At 38.8% G+C, this 21,058-nt stretch overlaps 1 protein-coding gene across 5 annotated transcripts in view; it reads right to left on the reverse strand.

Moving 5' to 3' along the window:
- Positions 1-21,058, reverse strand: part of NAV2 (neuron navigator 2) — a 224,661-nt gene that overhangs the window by 75,087 nt on the left and 128,516 nt on the right. For all 5 annotated transcript variants that reach the window (XM_084521979.1, XM_084521976.1, XM_084521978.1 and 2 more), the window contains one exon: positions 11,610-11,732. In XM_084521979.1, the coding sequence (XP_084378105.1) occupies positions 11,610-11,732 (123 nt within the window). The remainder of the gene's footprint in view (positions 1-11,609; positions 11,733-21,058) is intronic.

Raw genomic sequence — 21,058 nt, forward strand, 5'->3', positions numbered from 1 at the left:
ACTGTGTTGCTTATCCATGCCACATTCCCTTTAATGTGTGACTGCACTTTGATTCGTATGGATTTAAAAGATCCAAAGTGTAGATTTCCCAGACTAGTTTGCAAGGTAAGTACCAGTAAGTGCCAGAGTTTCTCCTCATCATTACTCTGCATTTTCCTCACATCTCTTGAATCCACTGTACTTATTATAACTACAGTTCACTGTAATTCATGAAAACGTTCATAGAAAATTCCTCTCCTCCCATGATCCTACACACCTGTGCTTAGCCAAGTAGTAAGTTAACTTGGGCTCTCAATTTTCAGTTTCTAAAATAATCTCTTGCTCCTAAATGATTTGATGACACATACATTGCCATAGTAAGCCTAACTGCATCACCATGTATTGCAAGCTCCTTCATTCCAATACTGTTCAAATCTAAAAGCGAACTCAGAAGCAGGTTTCATTAAAAGGAGAACGTATCCGAAGTGGAAAGTAACTTAAAGATTCAAACATGTTTTGTGGACAAAGTTGGGTTTTAGTAATTAATCAAGGACAAAGGCAGACGCTTGTGACGAATGACCAGCATTGAAAGTACAACACATGGCTTGGAACGAGAGAAACGGCTGTAAGACAAAATGATTTGGTAGTATGGAGGAGATGATGTAGGCAAAGTAAAATAACTGGTTCAAACATGACTGGAATTACAGAGGTGGAGAGAGTGATAGCGAGGGAAACATATGGTATGATTCACAGGCAAGAATGATTATTTTATCAGTCGTGTGTGTAGCTCATTACAGCTCATGTAAGGTCAGCCCGTAAAACACGGTAGGAGAATTTTGCTAACTTGAGAAGTGGTCAGAAGATCTTGCAGAAATGAAACCAAATTCAAAGCCATGGTGTGGAAGACACCTGTTTCTACCCTTTGGTTGTTGGAAAGCATCCACTGATAAAAGGAATGTTGAGCAATCTCAAGTTATCATATGGCATACTTGCTTTTCATCTATACTAACAGAAATCTGGCTCAGTGCTACAATTAAAACTGAAGTTACACCAAAGAATTTCAACAGAAACTAGAGCACAGGAACACACAGCCTGACTTCACTTCAAAATCACAATCTTCTGATTTCAGAAAACGTGTCTTTCTTTTGCATGCATATTTAAGGCTCTATGGAATTTCTTGCCAGAACCTAATCCATCTCATGACTCCCTTTGGCTCAGAAATGCCCTCAAAGCACAAATAGATGGGTAAATTCTCTATTCAGGAGTAGCTAGAGAATCCACACAGTCGCAAAATATTGACGAAGTAGTGTATAATAAGTTTTTCCTTATTGAAAGGATGAACATAACCTCTGTGAACTTCAGGTGGCACTGGATACTGGTATCTCTTTCCCAGGGACTCATATTGATATTTTTTCCTTTTCCCTCTCCTCTTTTTCCATAGAAAGTCACAGTTGTCTGGGGCATTTCTAGCTATTTCACTATTCCTTTAACCATGTATTCAAAACACATCCAGTTTTGCAAGTGCAACATTATGTTTCAATCGTCTCTGAAAATAAAAATGAAACCTTTGCATAAAAATGCAAATAAAACCAAACTATGTATGTGCATATCAGATAGAATCAAATAACATCAACAGTTTCAAAAAGATGTTTAAGGCATTAAGTCACGTTACGAAGAGTATTTCTAGTTGCAAGTTTCATAACAAGAATAAATCAATCTTGACAATCAACATGAAAGTGGGAATAAAACCTTTTGAACACTGAAGGTGGTTTGCTCATTTCCCCCAAACCAAAACGAATGAATTAGTTGATATATATATATGAAAATGAACTTAAACTACCAACACAATCAGAGAAGATAAACTTTAAAGTTAAAAGTAGATCAAAAAGATAAAAACATTACTTGGGGCTGATGGCAGCACATGGCAACTCCACAGCAGCTGCTGAGCTGAGCCTTTGTCAGTTAAGAAAGAAAAAAAATCATGTAGTGAAAAAGAGCTGAATTCAGCCCTTGGACTTTGCCCAGGCAGTAATCATGTTTCCAATGTTTAGCGCTGATCCTCTGGCTACTTATTGACCATATACACCTGGACATACATAAACATTGCCTCTAGCATGATCGAGCCTGCTGAGGCTCGCTGTTCTAACTCAACCCATGGGTTTTGCACTGTTCCAGTGCTACTTACATCAAATTAATTAGTCTCGAATTGCTGCCCTAAGTGTTAATAAAATTAGATGTTTTATTTTTAGTGCGAATAGCAAAAACTTTTAATAGTAAAACCAAATCATACACATTCTCATAATGCTCCTGTTACAGCACAACGTAGCTCCAAGTGTTTCTAGCATAGAGCATGCAATTACTCACCCTGGCCAAATCTATATTTAACTGTATATACCTAAGCAACATGAGAATACCATGTGAAAGACTTAATGCCTGTTTATGTAACAGCAGAGAACCTTTAAACCCCATGCAGCTGCATTAACTAAGCCTCAGGACGTTGAATCTCAGCTCAGAAAGAGCAGGAGCAAAGTGACTACTTGTTCTGTGGAGTCTCAACTTCACTGTGAATCCTATTAGCTGTCATAAAAAGGTCACAAAGTCACCTTATCATACTGCTTGAAAATCCCTAAACCATGAGGAAGCTGAGGAATGGAGAAGAGCAGAGTAGGACTCAAAGATAAGGAGGCTACTGACCCCCAATACGGAGTAGTTTGCTGGCCACCAAGGAAGTTATCATGACACCAAGGAATGGCCTGATATAAATACAGTAGCTCCCAGAATGCGGGGCAGCAAAAATACAAGGATGCACTTTTGCCCCTGCCACTCCCTTGTCACTCCCCTTTTGCAAAACACAGTGCAAGCTCCTTGCCAGAGCTGGAAAGCTCCTCCAGTGGAGATGGACATTCAAACGGCATGCTCCATGCTCCTGAATTTCTACGCTTGTTAGCCTTCTGGCTTTCAGGAGTCACCCTGCAGCAGTGGAACAGCAAATGCTTTGTAGAGACGTACATGAGTAATGAGACATTCCCTTCTTTATGAAAATATAAATTATAATTAGTAAACAATGTTTGCGTGAGGAGGGAAGAGCATGCACCTCTTCTTCAATTGCCCTGGAAAGAGGGAGTGAACCTTCCATGTAGCAGAACACATCTTTGCCTTGATGAGTGCTAGGTCAGGCTCTCTTTCCTTTCTCTGGACATCAGTCAGCCCAAAGGTATCCCCATTACTTCATTAGCAGAGGAGCTGCCATACACAGCAGCTGAGAGAGATGACTACCTATGAAATACATACCATTTAAAATAAAATATGACCCCAAGCTGTGCATACCTTACAGCTGCTCCTGCTATGCTGCAGATGTGGATACATGGATATAGAGGGCTATTAGTACCAAACAACTTTAAACATTCAGTTAGCTGTCTGAACTGCGAGTAGTATTTCTCTATATAGGCAATGGATCCCTCAACACATCTGGATATCCCAAATTCCTTGCAGGCTTCCCACTGGTCATTTCAGAGGGTGTCCCCTCCCTTCACTGAGGGGGACATAACTTGGAATAAATGACTGAATAAAGCTAATTATTAGAGTAAAGAAAAAGAAACAAAAAGCCCCAGAAAGTCCTTGGAAGAGCATTCAGGAAGATAAAAGCATCTTAAAATCGAACTCAAAATTTTGATATAACTTGTCAAACAATACAATTAAAGAAAACGTTCACCCGTTAAACAGAAAACTTAGATCCTGCCTATTAACATTAATATTAACACGTAAGCTAATACTAATAGCATATAATTATGGTCACAAAAGAACATGTAGCTACAGAAGAGGAGCAGAAAGCCTATTTCAGTGAAACAAAGTTATGGACAACTCCAAAGCACCAAGAAACTATCTTAGGAGAAACAACAGATAGAGACCAAAGGGAGAAACTTTGTATTTTCAAGAGAGACATTCTGTCATATTTGAAAAAGTCACCAGTCTTGAAAATTGCTTTATAGCCACAATGAGCTTCCACACCAGTCTAACAGCCCCAAACTTGGATTCTTCTATTGGAGCCTGACAGCTGTCTGCTATTAGTTTTATCTATTCAATCTCCAAATCCCAAACTCAGAGGTTACTGGTGTAGGTCAGTTGTGAGACTATGTTGACTCTCTTGCCATTCGACATGGAAAACTAAATAACAAAGTCTGCACTATGTCAGCAAGCATTTCACATTCTTCGGTTTGTCATGCAAAGCACAAAAGACCCTGATACAGTTCAAAATGGTCTTTGTATCTACAATCTTGTTTACCCTTGGAATACAAGCTTAATTTCCCACATGCCTAAAGTATTTTAAAAGCCACTTTATACAACAGAAAAGACAGTGCTAATCTCTGGCAATGGAATCAGAAATATCAAGGAGTTCAGCAGAGGCTCTAAAGCAGCACTTAGATCAACTTTGTATTTAGACACATAGAGCGCGTGCATGTGGAAGGAAATGTCACTTGGAGAAAATCTCGTTCCAGTGGAGTAGGATCTTTATTTTGCCACGCCGTACATGCAAATCATTCTGCTGTTTAAATTAGGCAGTTTTTCTGTTTCCACAGAATCAATATCTGCAGTTCTGGAAAAAGTAAGGTCCCTTCACTTGTACACACACAGCAGCACAGCTTGAGATGTGAAGTGATTGCTCACAGAGGAATCTATGGAATATATGAGCAAAAAGAGGGTCCTAATGTCCTTGGACATTTTGAGCTGCTCCCTTGAGGCACCTGCTATCTTCCATTAGCTTTGTAGTGAACTTTAGCGTTTTAATTAGATGCTAGAGCAGAGATGGAAATACCTCCTAACATATAAAGGAATGAGGAATCACAGTAACTAAAAAATCACAGTAACTAAAAAAGGGGGCATGATATGAGGAAAAAAGTTAAAAAGAAATGCAATTCCTAAAACCTAGATCTTGCCTCCGTCTTTAGCACTTCCATCTAAGCAAAAAAATTAAAAAAAAAAAAAAAAATCCTGAAGATGGGTTTTAAAACTCTAGTGACAGTCTAGCAGAAAGATTACCTGATCTACTAACTTTGGAGGGAGTGACTTGCAGTTGCATGGTGGTTTGTTTCTGTTTCTGGTGTTTAGCTTAGCATGGTAGAACTATACCTCCTCAATGGAAGAAACTTCTTGAAAAAGGTCAACAACTGCTCTCAACTGTTTTGTCAATCTGCAAGGCTACTAAAACAGGTCTTAGTTAAAATATAGGAACAGGATAATTCTTGATTTACCTTACTGTGACAGGGATGCACATAGGTCCTATGATGCAGTAACATCTGGTTCTGGCCATGGATACGTGGAAAAGGGACTGTCCCATAGGAAAACAATTTGCTCTTTTACAAGAAGTCAGTTAAATTGGCAAAACTGTTTTGGCACCCCTTTTGGCCACCACCCATCCCCAACCCCCCACAATCATATATTGCTACTGCTGTATGCTGCTCTGTGATGTGATGAACTAGAGCCTGGACAGCAATTTTTAGATAACTACAATCTCTGATGAAAATCTCAATGCACTTTCCAGCCTTTAAACAGCCCCCAACTTCACTAAACTCACTGTTGGAAGCAAGCTCTCGGCATACCATCATTCAGTGAGTAAAAACAGACCAAGCCTGAGAAACAAAGGTAAAACCTCCCAGCAGATCTCCATTCCACCATGCCTCTCTAAATGGAATTGATGCAATCACCAAATCCCACATATGTTCTTCCCGCAGACTAATTTACTTCATCCAGTGTACCATACATATCCCCAAAAATATGTGCGTGGAATTTTTTATTTTATTTTATTTTTTAAAAAAAGGCTTTACTCTGCCCACTGAATGCATTCACATGATGCAAGCCACAAAGCTGAAAAGAACCTCATTGCCCAAAGGGAGGCAATTCTCACACAGCTACTTCATTTCTGAGCTCTTCCTTCTCTTCTGCAAGGGAGTTCTATAGAGCGTCTTCAAAGAATAAACCAGAATAACCAAATCACAACTCCAGTGGACATTAAAAATCATAGATTCAATACAGAGACAGACTTTTACAGTCAGTAATAATTTGCTCCCTCTCCCCAGTTAACCACTCTATGCTACACAGGTGATAAATTATCCATATCTCTACACCACATAAACCTTGTATTAAGCCTTTCCTTGCTAAATTCTTCTCCGCTTCACAGGTATCATCTGTCTTTAAAAGTTGCTCTAGACTACTAATAATCCAGGTAAAGTTAGAGCAACTGTTCTCAACTTGTATTTAGTAATGAAAATTTTCAATTCTATTTCAGACCTGAAGAAAAGCTTGTGCACCCAAAAGTTTGCCATCCTCAGAGCACAGAAACTGATCTGCCAAAAGATACTACTTCCCTTGACTAACCTTGCCTCGTTTAAAAGCAGAATGTCTTTTTTTTCCTTTAGATACTGCTAATTTCAGCCCTGGGGTATAGCTACCCTACCCTTGCTTTCAACTACTATTCATTGCTTAACTTTGCAATTACTTTATGTAACCTAAAACCACTTTGGACTACTGGTTGTTAAAAGATTCCTTGGAAAATAAAAGTATTTGGTATTGTGATTCTAATCTGCAGATCCCAAGGCCATAAACTTCAAAGAATCTTTGCAATGTGAATTTCCTTGTTTCTGAGAGTCAGTTCTCAAGATAAACGTGGGATCTTTCAAAGACAGAGAGATAGGTATCTATAGGTACCAAGGCACAACCTTCATATTTAGAAATAGTAGTATTTTTCCTGATTTAGTGTTAAAATCCAAACAGATGGTCAAGCAGAGATGATCTGTTGTCTGTGAATCTCACCAGTTGTGTGACTTTGCTATTAAGCAACTATACTTGGACATGTATTTACATGGGGCAGGGACTCACAGCACAGACACAGTAAACAACGAATGACAAGGTGTTGGGTGCTTACTTTTTCATCTATTTTACCTTAAAGCCAACTGCAGATTTTTCCATTTTTTTCAATTTAGTATACCCGGTCTTTATATAGGGGTGTTCTGCTGTCTTACCAACTTAAAAATTGGACAAGTAGAATTTATATATTACATTAATCATAACAACTGATGCAAGTACACTGTTGAGGCTTTCTAGAAATGAAGAAACTGCAGATTGATGGTGTAAGATCTTCCAGGTACAGAGATGACAGCTTGCAAGCATCTTTCTTAGCTGAGGTCTCCTGAGGACTTCAAGGAACACAGGTACCCTTGCTCCTGACAGAAAGGAGATGCTCCCTCCACAAAGCCATCCATATAAAACCCCAGATGCATCTCCCTGTTATGCTCGAATCTCACTGTTATGCTCGTTTACCGTGCAACTCCACAAACACTTATGTCAACGCCCCTGAGGGAGGAAGGCAGGAGGGGGAGATGCTGTGGGGGAAGGAGATGATGGGAATTCCAATGCCATTACAATACAAGAATATCTGCTTCTATGTCTTTTTATCAGAGTTGTGTCCGCCTGAAGTTTAAAACATAACCCAATCATGTTTTAACATGATAGTCAAAGACTATCCGGTCTGTGTGTCTACTCCAGACACTTTCCTTATTTTTTCCTCTGTGGAACATGCTACCAGTGCTAGAGTAGCAAAACTACAGTAATAATGAGATAGATAATAAAGGGATAGAATTCCTAATGGATATTCTCTGAAAGGAGGATTTAAGTCCTGAACCGCAAAGCCGGGAATTGCAGACATCTTCATTTAGCTTTAGCTCCATAGTCTCAGTTAAGAGGAAAAACTGCAAACACATACTCAGTAATTAAAGGTGTCTTATTCTACCACAAAACTACGTAACAAAGGATATCTTAAGAAAATTACGCATTTTTGGTACATTTTTACATTTTTCCATCGCGTACAATACAGTAGTGCCTAAAAAGAACACGTGATGCAGTTTCTTAATGACAGCCCTCAGTATTTTGTCTATATTCATATGCTGTTTACGGTGAATTTGATGCCTTCTAAAACCTGTAACATCTCCTCTTCTCCCCACTTTTCAGGACAGGACAATATTGTCCTGAACTTCATGACAAGCGTCAGCTTGCTTTTCAGCTCTTCTGAAGTGTAACACTGGTTCCCATGATTACCAAGGTAGTTCAACAATCTCCCTCCTGCCCTGAACACTAACCCATCTTTTCAATAATCTCGTGACTTTAACAGGATTCAAGATATTAAGTATCAGTGAGTCAATTTAAACACACTGCAGTTTAGGGGTTTTGCTGTATGAAAGAATGTGAAGCACTGGCTATTAATTGAGTCAAGAGACACATAAATAACCTTAACCTATTTTTAAAAAATGCAAAATGAAAGCAAAATATTACTCTGAAGTTATTTTGAAAGCCAGAATTCTTACCTTTTTTAGAAATTGCTATAAATGGTAGTATCTAGGGAAAAAAAACCAACTACATTCAATGACATTCATAGTGATATATTTATACTCTGCATAGGATGCCCTCTGGCTTTCTGCTCCATTACTGTTTCACTTTCAGTTTTTCCTTCCTGTTTGTCTCTGTCTCCTCTCCTCCGTGTTCTCACCAGGGATTATCCAAGAATCCTGCCAAAAGCAGGAAATGCCACTGACTACCAGGAGCTGGTTTCAGTCACCAGTCCTCCTGACAGTTAACTGAATATGCTCTTGCTTTAACCGCAGAGCCGTAAGTATGATAAGACTGTCATTAAAGTCATCCTGACACAGAAACACTTTTAAAGAGCAGTTCAATCCTATCCACACTCAACAGCTGAGCCGTGTTTTTACCTCCAGATCACAAATGCTGTAGCTGTTGGAAGTACAAAGGCAATGTAACGTGATACCTGATGAGACAGCTCCTTGGAGTCAGAAGAGACTTTGAGAAGGACACATTGGGAAGACCTTTTTATGCCTTACACCCCTATGCAAAGGTCTGTAGTTCACACAACCGCAAATTAAACTACTGAAGTGAAACAATCCACGTGAATCATGCTTGGAAGTAGTTATTTAGGCACTCCATCACCGAGGCTTAAAAAAAAAATCATAATCATAGAGCCATTTCCTTAATAACAGCACTGAAGTTGATCTTTACAAGCTCACATCCATGAATAGAGTCTCCTGACCTACTTACAAAAATGTGATAAGTCAGCACAGGTCTCAATTATCTTATCTAATTAAGAAGTTATATAAGCAAGCAATTACAGAAAGTGTTACTCAAAACCAAGTTTCAAATTTCTTCCATCTTATTTGTATACATTTATAAACAAAAGTTGCATATATGACTGGAAGGGCAGAATTAAGTCTCAGATCAAGCAACTATGCGCCCTGCAATATGAAACAAACTTCAGATACCAGATGGTACGCACCATGTCCATATACATAGAAGACAAACCATAAGTGGCTAATTTAAAACCTCAAAAAAAAAAAAATCACAAACCAAATAAAAGGGCATTCTTAATGCCTTTTTTCATTTAAAATGCCTTTGTTCCATGCAAACACAAATTGTCTTGAAGTGAATAAATAAGCTCAGCTGTGTTGTGCAATGATTCCATTAACCTTGCAATCAAGCGTTAAATTAAATTGCCTCATTTGGATTTCCCTGCTGCAGGGGAAAATATACCTTCTAAGGTCTGTGCTTTACATTGCCAGAGCCAATGAGTAAGAACTTTACAACTACACTTCTACAATTAATAACATAAGAAGCTAAACAAGAAGGCGAACTGCAAAAATTCCTCTGATAACTTTTTAATGATTAACCTTATACCTAAAGGTTCATAGCCTTTCACACTCATTCTCCCATGCAGTCAATTAACATCTGTTTTGAACAAGCTAAATTTAATCTTCATATGTTTCTGGGTGTACCAATAAAGCAGCTCAGAACTCCTTATTGCCTCTCTTCACAGAATAAAAAAAGCAATTCATTACTGCACTTTTTTTTTTTATTAAACTCCTTTTCCTTATGCCAATTTTCACCCTGTAAAACTGCAGCTGAATCTAAGGTTTTTTTTTTTCTTTTGCTTTGTTTAATTTGCACATTATGATCACCCAGCAAACAAAGAGAAGCTATTTTTAAATTGCCCACTTATTGTCAGGAAACTCTGATCGTCTGCATAAGGTGAATAGGCTTGCATTCTAAACTGAAAAGACTAAATCAAATCTCATGTTGCAGCTAACTTGCCAGCTATACATAGTCTTTATTATGTGTAAGCCCCCTTTCCCCCCCCAGTCTGAACTGAAAGAATTATTTTCCAAGCTGAAATAATTGACATTAACCATTAACTAGGGATTACATTTTACCGTGTCACAATCCCATCCTAGGTGGAATTTTTTTTAAACATACAGATAATATCTCTTGTGGAACGTATGTAATTGGTGCTTGTGAGTGGTGTCTTCAGGAAAGGAGATTAGTAAATAAAACGTGAATATAATTTATGTACCAAGAAAAGGTGCTGCAAGAGCAGAAACTGTTAGCCAGGTGATGAATGACTAGCTCTCCAGAATGCTCACTATTACTTAAACAATTACATAGTTTATATTATACAAATTCTGTACTATAAAGCTGTGTTTTATATTAGGTTCTGTTAACGTGTCAATGTTCAGAAGCTGCAGCAACAGACAAGGATGATTTGTCTTCAGTTACATCACCAGGTGGCAATGTCTTCACCCACAGGCAGCCAGGAATGCTCTTGGCTGAGTATGGGTTTCAGGTTGCAAATTTCAGAAACAGATAGGAGCTCCTTAAAAATCTAGGCTATTTTGCAACTGGCGAGCATATGTTGACTTAATAATTGAAACTGAGCTGAGATCCTCTAAAAGCTTTTGGTTCTTTTATTGACATTTACCATCCCAATCTTTAGTAATGTCAAGAGAACACCAGAACAGTTAGAGCACGTTTCTTTGAAAACAAGGCCAGATTCTCCATCACTTGTCCTTGGTATCATGCCTTAGTCCATGTATTGCTATCAAGACGGTATTGGTCATATCAAACTACATTACGTAAACTACACTTATGTCCCTGGGAAGACCTCTGAATAACAAAACAAACAAACAAAACTTTTAATTCAAAAACTGGTTCAAACCTTCTATTCAAAATCTGTTACTTAGGGTCACCTCATGGAAGAAAAACAACACAGTTCACATACTACAACAGCAGTAACATTCATCAGGTTTTGTGTTTGGGAGGGAAAGAAGCAGCTATAGGCTGATACCATTAAAAGCAGAAGTATTTAACCCATCTGACTCAACTCCACCACGATGTAGGTCTCATTACGGTCCATCTCCCTGCTTCCTGTATGATGACACTCTCATTATTTACAGATTTTTAATCTGCCTAATTGTTCATCTTTGGCCTTCACCATTCACACTGAATCACCAGATTTTCTAATTTCATAAGCTAATAAAATAGAAGTTTTACATTTTCTTGTCTTAAGTTCTGTGCACAAAAGCCCAGATGAAAATTCAACAAAGCAATCAGGAGACAAAGTTGGTATTTATCCTGACACCTCCATGAATGCATAGCCTAACATACTCTGGAGAGGTTTATAGTCACGTATTCACTATCTGAATTTCTAAAGCTATTTCATCTTGGGTTCTAATATGTATTAGATACAGCTTGAATTAAATGCACAATTATATCCAAGCATTTGCTGGTTGATATCTTACCTGTCAGCATCTCCCAGTCCCAGAGAAGTGTTACGCTGCATCGTCTCCCGCACTGCAGCCATGCCATCGGGCAGCCGGTTTAGCCTTCGTGTGTAGAGGCCCAAACCACCATCCGTCATGTACCTTTAAAACAACAAACGTCACATTCAGTAAAACACTAAAAATTTAAGATTTTATTTCGTCAAAAAATAATAATATATTTTATTATAAATAATAATATCTTAGTATCTTTTATTTTGTTAAAACTTTTAGATATCATTTTTATTATAAGGTGCCTCATAACCTTTTATATATTTTTGATTGTATATTGCATTTTCCCCGCTTCTGAGTTGAGAATATTACTCAGAATATGAAGCAAGGAAAAGTTTTTTCTTAACCATATATCTGAGATTTTTTTTGCCCCCTCTCATCCTTCTCTGTTACATCTTCCACCCTCTCTCTTCAGTAAGAACTGGATTTTAACATAACTCTGATTAAGAGAGAACACCAAACTATCATTGATGATGCTTAGATGGAAGTAATTCAGTATTTGTGAGTGATATCATTAATTATGCCTTCCTGCCTAAAAACACATGGTTTATACCATCCTGAAATATGTTGCATGTTGCGTGGTCCAAAACATCACGATGCATGTATCAACCCTTTTACAAGTTGACTGCAAAAATCACAGTAAATTCACCCTCGATTTTGTCAATGGTGCACGAGCAATTAATATCCCAAGATTTATTGTGAGAAATCAAAGTTCCAACATGAGATAACAGTATTTTTCAACCTTGTTTTGGATCCTACATTGTTCTGTCTGCAACTGTGACTTGGAAACACTTGCATTTAACAAGTGTTATCCTTAGGTATTAAGAAGTGCACATTTCTTATTTTTTAGTTTAGACCAAAAAAAAATAATAATGTTAAGTGAACAGCGATGACAGTTGTTAGACAAGCATTGATAAATATTGTTCACCAGGAACAATTCCTTGCAATAATGCTGGCTGCGATGTCCAGCACTTTTGCTGAAGTCTGTACCAATGCAGACAACAATAGGCATTATGCAGCGTAACTTCAGGATGAAGTGGAAATTAAGAAAAAAAAAATTACGAATGGTACAATAACCCAGCACTTTGGTTTAGGATATTAATAAAATATTTTAATACATCAAGAAAATACTGAAATTATGAAGTTATTCCAGTCTATTCTTCTTTAACAACTTTAACAACAAGCTGCACTACATCAATATCTCAATAACATTTTGTGGCCTTTCATGATAGTAAGACGTGAACAAGTTCAAAGCATCAAAGGAAAACAGGAGGATTTTTCTCTTGTTTTAGCTTAATTTCTAAAAATACTTCTAACCACAGATAAAGTCAAAATTGAAAGGCAATTCCCATTTGCCTCTCAAGATACTGGCACACACTGAGTTCTGTACTACCACAAGCAGTTTGTTAGCCTAGGTACGTTTCCAGAAGCAGTCCTGACATCACCCAAACACACCATAAAAACTTCCAAAGCGCAGAGAGTGAAATAAGTGCACCAACTCCAACATTACCACTGCTATCTCTGGCACACAGTTGGACACGTCACTTACCTCACTGGAGTTGAAACGACTGTATCCTCTTAATTCTTTAGCCACTCTCCTGAGTGAAAGGACAGCAGCCCACAGAGTAACATCCAGATACACAGGACATTGCCCTCTTTCTTAGAAAGGCACATAGCTTTTACCCTTGCAGTGAGACAGGCTCTTTCACAGCCAGAAAGGAAAGACACTCCTAGCTTCGGTCAGTAATGCCTCTACTGGCGAGAGGGAGAGCGCTAAAGCAGATAGCTCAAGCTTTGCTTCTGCATTTTTTCCGCTACTTTCTTCACAGATGTTGCTGCAACAGATGTAGTTCACCGAAGTCAAACTCAATTACTACATTTAGAAAATTGGGATAGTAAAAAAGTCAATAAACCTTGCACAATCTGCTGCTTAGCATTTGAGTTAGATTTGTAAATCTGTACAGGGCCTTCCCTGGAACAAGCGAGGCATCCCTCTGGGGAGTTTAACAAAGAGGTTGCTAAGCTGGTAAAGTCAGCCCCCAGACTATTCTCTGTTCAGCAAATCTGTGGGGACAGGGTTCTCGGTACTCATAAACAAAGACTGTAAAAAGAGAGGGGAACAGCTCCTCTGTAACTTGTGTGGAATTTGCCTTAGGTCTTGCATTCTAACATTTGTTTGACATAGTTTATAAATACTTTATCATGGAAGAGCGTTGTTGTTTGTTTTTTTTCTTTTTTTCTTTTTTTGGTAAGCTAGTAAAATAAAAGGGAAAGAAAAGTGGAGCTTAAGACCATATCATTATACAAAGATGCAAACAGTGTTTTGCAAAAACATCTAATGTACATACGCTAATTGGTTTATTGCAGATACTTGTCTGCACATGAAACCTGTTTCTCTACGAATGCCCATTAAACACATACTGGAAAGAGCAGCTTTTAGCTTCACCCTTCTCTGGCGTATGACTAGTACTTTGATAAAAAAAAGATCAGCTACAGTTGAAATAGATTGTTCTCCATATTTATGACCCAGCATATGTTCAGTGAAACACATTACCCTTAAGAGTTGGTCATGCAGAAATCAATGGAAAGCTACTACCATCAACAGACACCACACTCTGCGTGGTTTTAAAAATTCTTCAGTCTTACGTAAGTCAATGGAAGCTGAGTGTCTTCAACATCTTTGACATCTAGATCATGAGTGTTTTTGAAATCAAGGCACCATAAAAAAGCACAGACAGCCCCTATCTTTCACCCATTATACCAACAGGACAAGTTTCTTACACACCAGGACAACACAAGATAGATTTTTGTATTCTGAAACAGGTTTGTGTAATCACAGATTGAAAACTTTACATCTTTTTTTTCTTTCTTTCTTTCTTTTATTTATTTATTTTTTTTTAACTACACGCCATGTCCTCTAACCAGAAATGTTTAACTCCAAAAAGATGACAGAAGCAATAATGCTATAATGCTTATTGTCCTGCTCACACCGAATGCTGAGGTCAAAGAACAAGATAGTATAGAGAAAAACATGCTTACAATAAAAGCTGTTTTAAAATTAGCAAGTTCTCTACTATCCACAAGGTTATTCAAGAGAAGAGAGTCTAAAACTTCTATATGAATGCCCATTACGCAGGTACTGGAAAGTATGGGTGCCAAATATCTCCATCCATTGCTTTTTTTCAAACCTAAAACTGTCCTGTCTCTCAGAAGCCGTTTTGCTGTTATGATTACAACATCATTATTGCTATTTTGCCTTATGAGGATGGAGAATATAATTAAGGGATATTTTTCAAAAGACAATCCTAGAAGCTTTTGCTTGAGGCAGAATAAACCCCCAAAGTATCCTGTATGTGCGTAACTCTAACAGTCCTCAGCACTATCTGAATTTATCACCCCATCATACAAGTATACTAGCCTCTAAAACAACCTTATGTATTTTGACTCAAGATGAAAAGGAAAACTTCAATCCCCATCTTGAGTTTGCAAAATTCCAAGCCTGTGAGAAGTCACATCGCAGCCTAATTTGGACTGACATCACACGCAGCCCTCGCTACACAATCTTTCTTCAGTCTGCAGAAGCCGTCCGTGCTAGGGCTGTGTCAGAATTCACCTCTGACAAAATCACTGTGAGCTAGGGGCATACCTAAATTTTGAGAGTTTGTTTTCCAATTTCACATGGCCTTCAACACCATTAGCAAATCCTTCAGAATGATGCAGAATACAGGCGACGTTTTCCTTTAAATAGCTTCATCTCCTATGCAGTGATCCACTGCAGTCCGAACAACTGTAAAAGGTCAATTATCAATTAGGTTTCATTTGAGTTTTCTTATTAAAAAGATATCAAAGTTGTACTAAATGCCTTGCTAGTTTCATCAATTGTAAGAAATGTGCAAGCACACTTAGTTCAAAACCAAGCACTCTGAAGAATTTTTCTACCTACTCCAAAAGAAGGAAAAGTTTAAATACAGGATCTAGGAAAAAGTGTAATACCCGAACTCTGTGACTTTTAGACAGTTGGTAAATGCTTAAATATAGTTAATAGCTCAGATCTTTTAGGGATGGTACCAACAGACAATGGGCATGACTGCCTTTACTGAAGTCAAAACTCCCATTTAATGAACGGATTATGAAGGAGAGAATAATTACGTTGGTTAAAAGGAATTTCTAATCTTTTCAGGAATTAAGATTCATCTTCACACTTTTCATCAGCGAGGAAACAAAATTAACCAAACCTCCCTCTTTTACTATGGAAAGACTCAGGTTAAACAAGAGCAGTATTATGCACTCCTAACACACAACTGGAACTTGTATCACACTTTCTAGGTGACACTTTTTTCTTTAACAAAGTGGCTTCCTGCCCAATATTGCAAGAATAAAATAACTTGCTGTGGAGTTCCCTGGACAACCTGAACTTCTCTTTTCTTTAGCCAAATACACTCTTTCAGTGCCTCTGAAATTTTGAATGCCACAGTAAGTCTTTCCAAGTGCAATATTTTTAGGTTACTTCTGATGCTGAAGTGATTTATTTCCCATTCCTGAAAGGCATGTACAGGAAACAGGAACAGGTTATTCCAGGGATCAGTAAAATCTAGCGGTCTGAGTCACTTGATTTCTCTCTGCACTCACCGAGGTATAGAGAGAGCCAACAGCACACTTACTTTTATGGTCTGACAACTCTACCACTTCATATATATTCATTTTGCTCTAACATATGAATATGAATTTTCCAATTTTGCAAATAGATAGCCAAAGGACAGGCATTCTTTACTTAAGTATTAGGAAAAGAAGGAGCAGCCATTAAGTCAGCAGCACACAACAGACTGGGCAAGCCTTCCTCGACCAAGCTCAGCATCACACTAGCTCCATAACCTTGAACCCTCAAGCAGTAGAGACGTAACACATCCCAAAACTGAAGCTGAGCCTGGAAGTCCAGGTGCTCCCACCTTTCCTCCTAAAAAGAAATGTTTGCCTAACTGCAGGATGACGGCAACCCCAAGTGTTCACTTTAGTATGAGTGTGGTTTGAATTTTCCATCATGACTTAGGAATTAGACCGTGTGGTCTTTCTTGCCCCTGTGTTTTCACCCCCCAATCCCTTCCATCCATTAGTCTTGCCTGGCCAGTCTCCGCTATGATGCCCACTGCCAGCACAGTTCTTCATCTTCCTAGCCAAAGGGGTGAATATATTCCTGTCTACAAGCCCAGCCTATGTGTCTGGTTTAAGTTCCATTTTTTGATCCATGTGAATTTCAGTAAAGGCATTCAGTAATAGGATGAGGTCCTGAGCTTTCAGCTTGGCACTGCTAATACAAAGCCCAAATCCCTAACATTTGATCCAAATATTACCTTTCAGGCTCAAAGAAGCACAAATGTGATGCTCATGGAATTTCCCTTCATTTTTAAGGCAGTGTGCAAGTTATAAATTTATAGAATTATTATACTTATTAAATTAATTAGACTTAACCATCACTACTTATAATTAACAAGCTAATGAATACATTAATCGTTTTGAAGATGCTCAAACCCAAAAAATCGAAAACCAGAAAAAAAAAAAAACCAACAAATGTAGTTTCAAAAATCAGCAAAACTGCTGGGAAGAGGGAGACACCTGCTTCTGTAACAGGTAAGAAAAAAGAAATGAGTTTGTGCAAAACTCATGTCAAAACAAAACAAAAAAGTAAATATGTTTTAGTTTCCTAGCTTACTTGGAGAAACATCCCAACTGCAAAGCATTAGTAACATGAATGTTAGCTGCTTAATCACACTGTCTCAGCTAGTCCATAAGCAAAAGAAATTCATCTCCATAACTATTTAATCCTCAGACCTTTTTCTGGGGAAAAATATCTACAGAAAGAAGTAGGTTCTCTGTGAAATCCATACTTCTCTATTTTGGGATGTATTAAGACTGCCTTGGATATAAGTCACTCAGCAGCCATCCTGTAACAACTTTTGGTCACTGCTGCCCAGGGCTAAACTTATTTCTCCGTGTCTTCTCAGCCAGGTCTCTCTTCTAAGAAATCTGCAGGGCTGTTAACTATAAAACTTCCACTTGCAAAGGGAAGGAATTCCAAGCACAGCGTAGCCTGTTAGGGACTTCAACGGTTGCTGCCACCATAGGTCAAATCTCATATAAGACCCCACATCTGTTCCCTCCAGGACACTGGCTTCTTATTAAGCTTCCGAACAAATTTGTTCCCTGTGGAATTAACAGTCTTAGGCAGATGTAGTTTAATAGAAGCTGTCAGTATGTGAGAGAAGAACATTAGAGAAAGAAAGTATCTTCCACATCACTGCATTCATTCCTGTTTCAGAGAAGACTCTTCCAGAGTACATTCCCAATACTGACTCAACCACCACCACTTTTGAAACTCACAAATCCAAGTCAGCCCACCCAGGTTACTTACTGAGAAGCATGAATTTATGGTAACTAGACTTTCAACAGGCAGAGTTATTAGACTAAGATTATATTGATATATATATATATTAGATTGATAAGTATTTTATATTACATGAAGTACGACATACATATTCTACTTACTTAATTTTACGTTCTCCTTTCTCACTTCAATTTCTCCCCCTTTCTGCAGGCTATTTATGAGAACAAAGTGGGGGGTTATGGTGGGTTTACTTATGCCTCTTCATCTATCTTGGAGGTGAATGGCCCTTCAGAAATGAATGGAGCAGTGTATCTTGAAGGAAAACTCTTGGCTACGACCATGAGAAACTTCAAATGTCATTATTAATTATTAACAGTTCCCAAAGCGGGTTTCAAAGAGTCCCGATGATTAAAATATGTTTAAGAAGTTAGCAAGAACTAAGAAAATTCATGGGGAGACACTAGGACAGATCCTTCCACAACTTCACAGAGGAATTTCAGCAGTGACTGATGACTTGGCTAAGACACATTAGGACTTGGTTAGAGCCTTAGGACTTCATTAAGATTAGAAAAAAATTTGCCCTTGTAACAACCAACAAAAGCTTAATTATCATTTAGGATGCAATCTTGTTTAACTACAATTATTATTGTTTCCCACATTTTTCCTAAAACATATGTCTAATTCCAAACAGATTTATTTCAGTCTGCTGAGGCCATCGAGTTAATCCTAAACTGTGTGACTATGAGGCCGCAATTGAGAGCTGTGAGCATTGCCTGCGTGCTGGAGTTAGGCCACAGCAGATGTTAAACGTAGGGCCTACCTGTAGGCCTCTCCAGCACAAAGCCATAACTAGGATACCCAGGCTAAGGGTGAGCATCTCCAAAGGGTAATTCACAAAAAATCTACACAGTGAGCACAGAGTACGTTGTGTGTGTCTGAATTCCCACCTCTCTGTAGAGCTTAATAGACCAAATTATGACAACGAGGTTGGTGCCTCTATTTCTTTAGGGTTCAAGGCCTGGATTCAATTCCTAATGGAAATTCCATGCAATATTGTTTGAAAGAAGACAGAAAGAAGACTCTCCTGCTTCCATGTCTTTTAGATCCTTCTCCACAGCTCTTGCTGGATGCAGGACTTACCTCTTGTCTGTATGTGGTGATTGCAGACAAGCGAGGTAAGGCCTGAGAATGCACTGCACATTACTCATCTCAGAGAACAATTCTTCTGGCCACTTGACTAACCTAACACTAACATGAGACTAAATGCTCTCCAGAGGATGGAAAAAGGGCATCAGCCATCCACCTCACTACAGCTGGGGCAATGAAACCCGAATAGTTCACCTTGCTGGAAGGTTCACCCATGCAAAGGAGAGCACAGCCATTATAGCATTTGGAAGGAGGAAGGACAAAGTCCTGGGGTTCCAGTTCCCAGACAATTTCTAAAATTTAACCAATGATTCACGAACATGAAATGAACGACCCATCTTGGGAGAGTAGATCAGAGATAGCAACTTCTCACTTCTGCTTCAGTGCCTTTGCCCAGTCAGGTTTGCTTACTCTTAGAGCCACATTTAGAGAACAAAGCATACCTAATTGCATGACATGAGGCCCTAAGCCGGTCAAAATAAGGTAGACAAGACTGGAAAACTCCCAACAGGGCTGTCCTTTCAGGTGTGCAAATGGAAGTCTGGATGAAACAGGGGGATAGAAATCCATTTTTTGAGCTGGGACAATGATCCTACCTACTGAGCACAGTCTGCCGGCGTGGAGCAAGTCCAAGTTACACCAGAATCAGGCAGCTGCTGTATGTGGCTTTGCATATGCTGGTTTTGACTTAAATGCCTAAATCCTTTAAAGGATTTTAGGATTTCAGTGGAAAACATAGAAATGAATGACAGATTAAGGGTTCCATTCCCCATCATCCTCTTTAATTTTGTTAGGGGAGTTGTGGTCAAAGAAAAATAATGAGGGAGCTGTTCTGTTGCTTCCCAGACTCTCAGCAGAGGTTGGGGAGTGCAGGAAGCAGCTCCCCAGAGTCTCCCAAGTGCTTTGCCTCCTCCCTCCAGAAGACTTGCATTGGCCAAGTGCGTATGCGTGCATCTCCCTCTGCTGGCTCAGCCCAGAGCCCGACCAGATTTTGTCCTTCAGAAGCTGTCCTTTTGCTCGAATCATAAAAACCTGCTGCTGCCTCCAAAGCAGCAGTTCAAACACAACGGAGATGTTTATTGCAGAAACAAGCACAGCGTGGGGTAATTGCTGTAACAGGTACTTGGGTACTCATTAACATTAGGACAGCATGTACAAAGAAGCAACAAATACCACACACCACAAACGATGAGTATTATATGTGACCCAACATGGCCCGAGCATCATCCAGTAATGTGTGGCAATCTGGGGGTAGGGGAAAGGAGAACATCTGGTTATCACCAGTTAGACACCCTCACTCAATGTCAAAATGAATATAAAAATGTCAAAAGAATATAAAAAGCTAGTTCTAGTAAGACAGAAAGCAGTTCAAATAAGCGCTTTGCTCAGAGGGAGAAAGAAGATGCAATAAGCCTCCTAATGGTTCTTGGTGGCATTTAAGTGTTATAACCATAAGGACTGCATGTTGCCCAGTAATTGTACCAAGAGGAAACCTTATCATCAAAATCATGCTGTTTCAAGTGCAGTGGCCAGTAAAATAAGTGACCCACTGCAACTCAAAGCATACAGGGGAGAAAAAAAAAAAAAAAAAAAAAAAAAAAGAGTTAACCACAGTGGCAAAGGTCAGAAAAGACTACAGCTAACATTCAATCAGGGTACCAGGAGAACAAGTTCTTGCTCAGCTGCTCTGGCCTTCCAGCTAGCCAAACGTTGCCCGCAGCACCAACCACTTCTACTGCAGAGAGATTAGGAGGAAATGGTTTCTCTTAACTACTGCTACCAACAGCAAATTTCATTAGCAGCAAAATGCATTGTCCTTTCTTCTAAAACCTTAAACCCAAGCAAAGATCTGTTATGCCACATGAGCTTGGCATATGGAAAATATGTTATCACC

This window comes from Aythya ferina (assembly GCF_964211825.1).
Source record: "Aythya ferina genome assembly, chromosome: 5".
In the NCBI taxonomy this organism is placed as follows: Eukaryota; Metazoa; Chordata; class Aves; order Anseriformes; family Anatidae; genus Aythya; species Aythya ferina.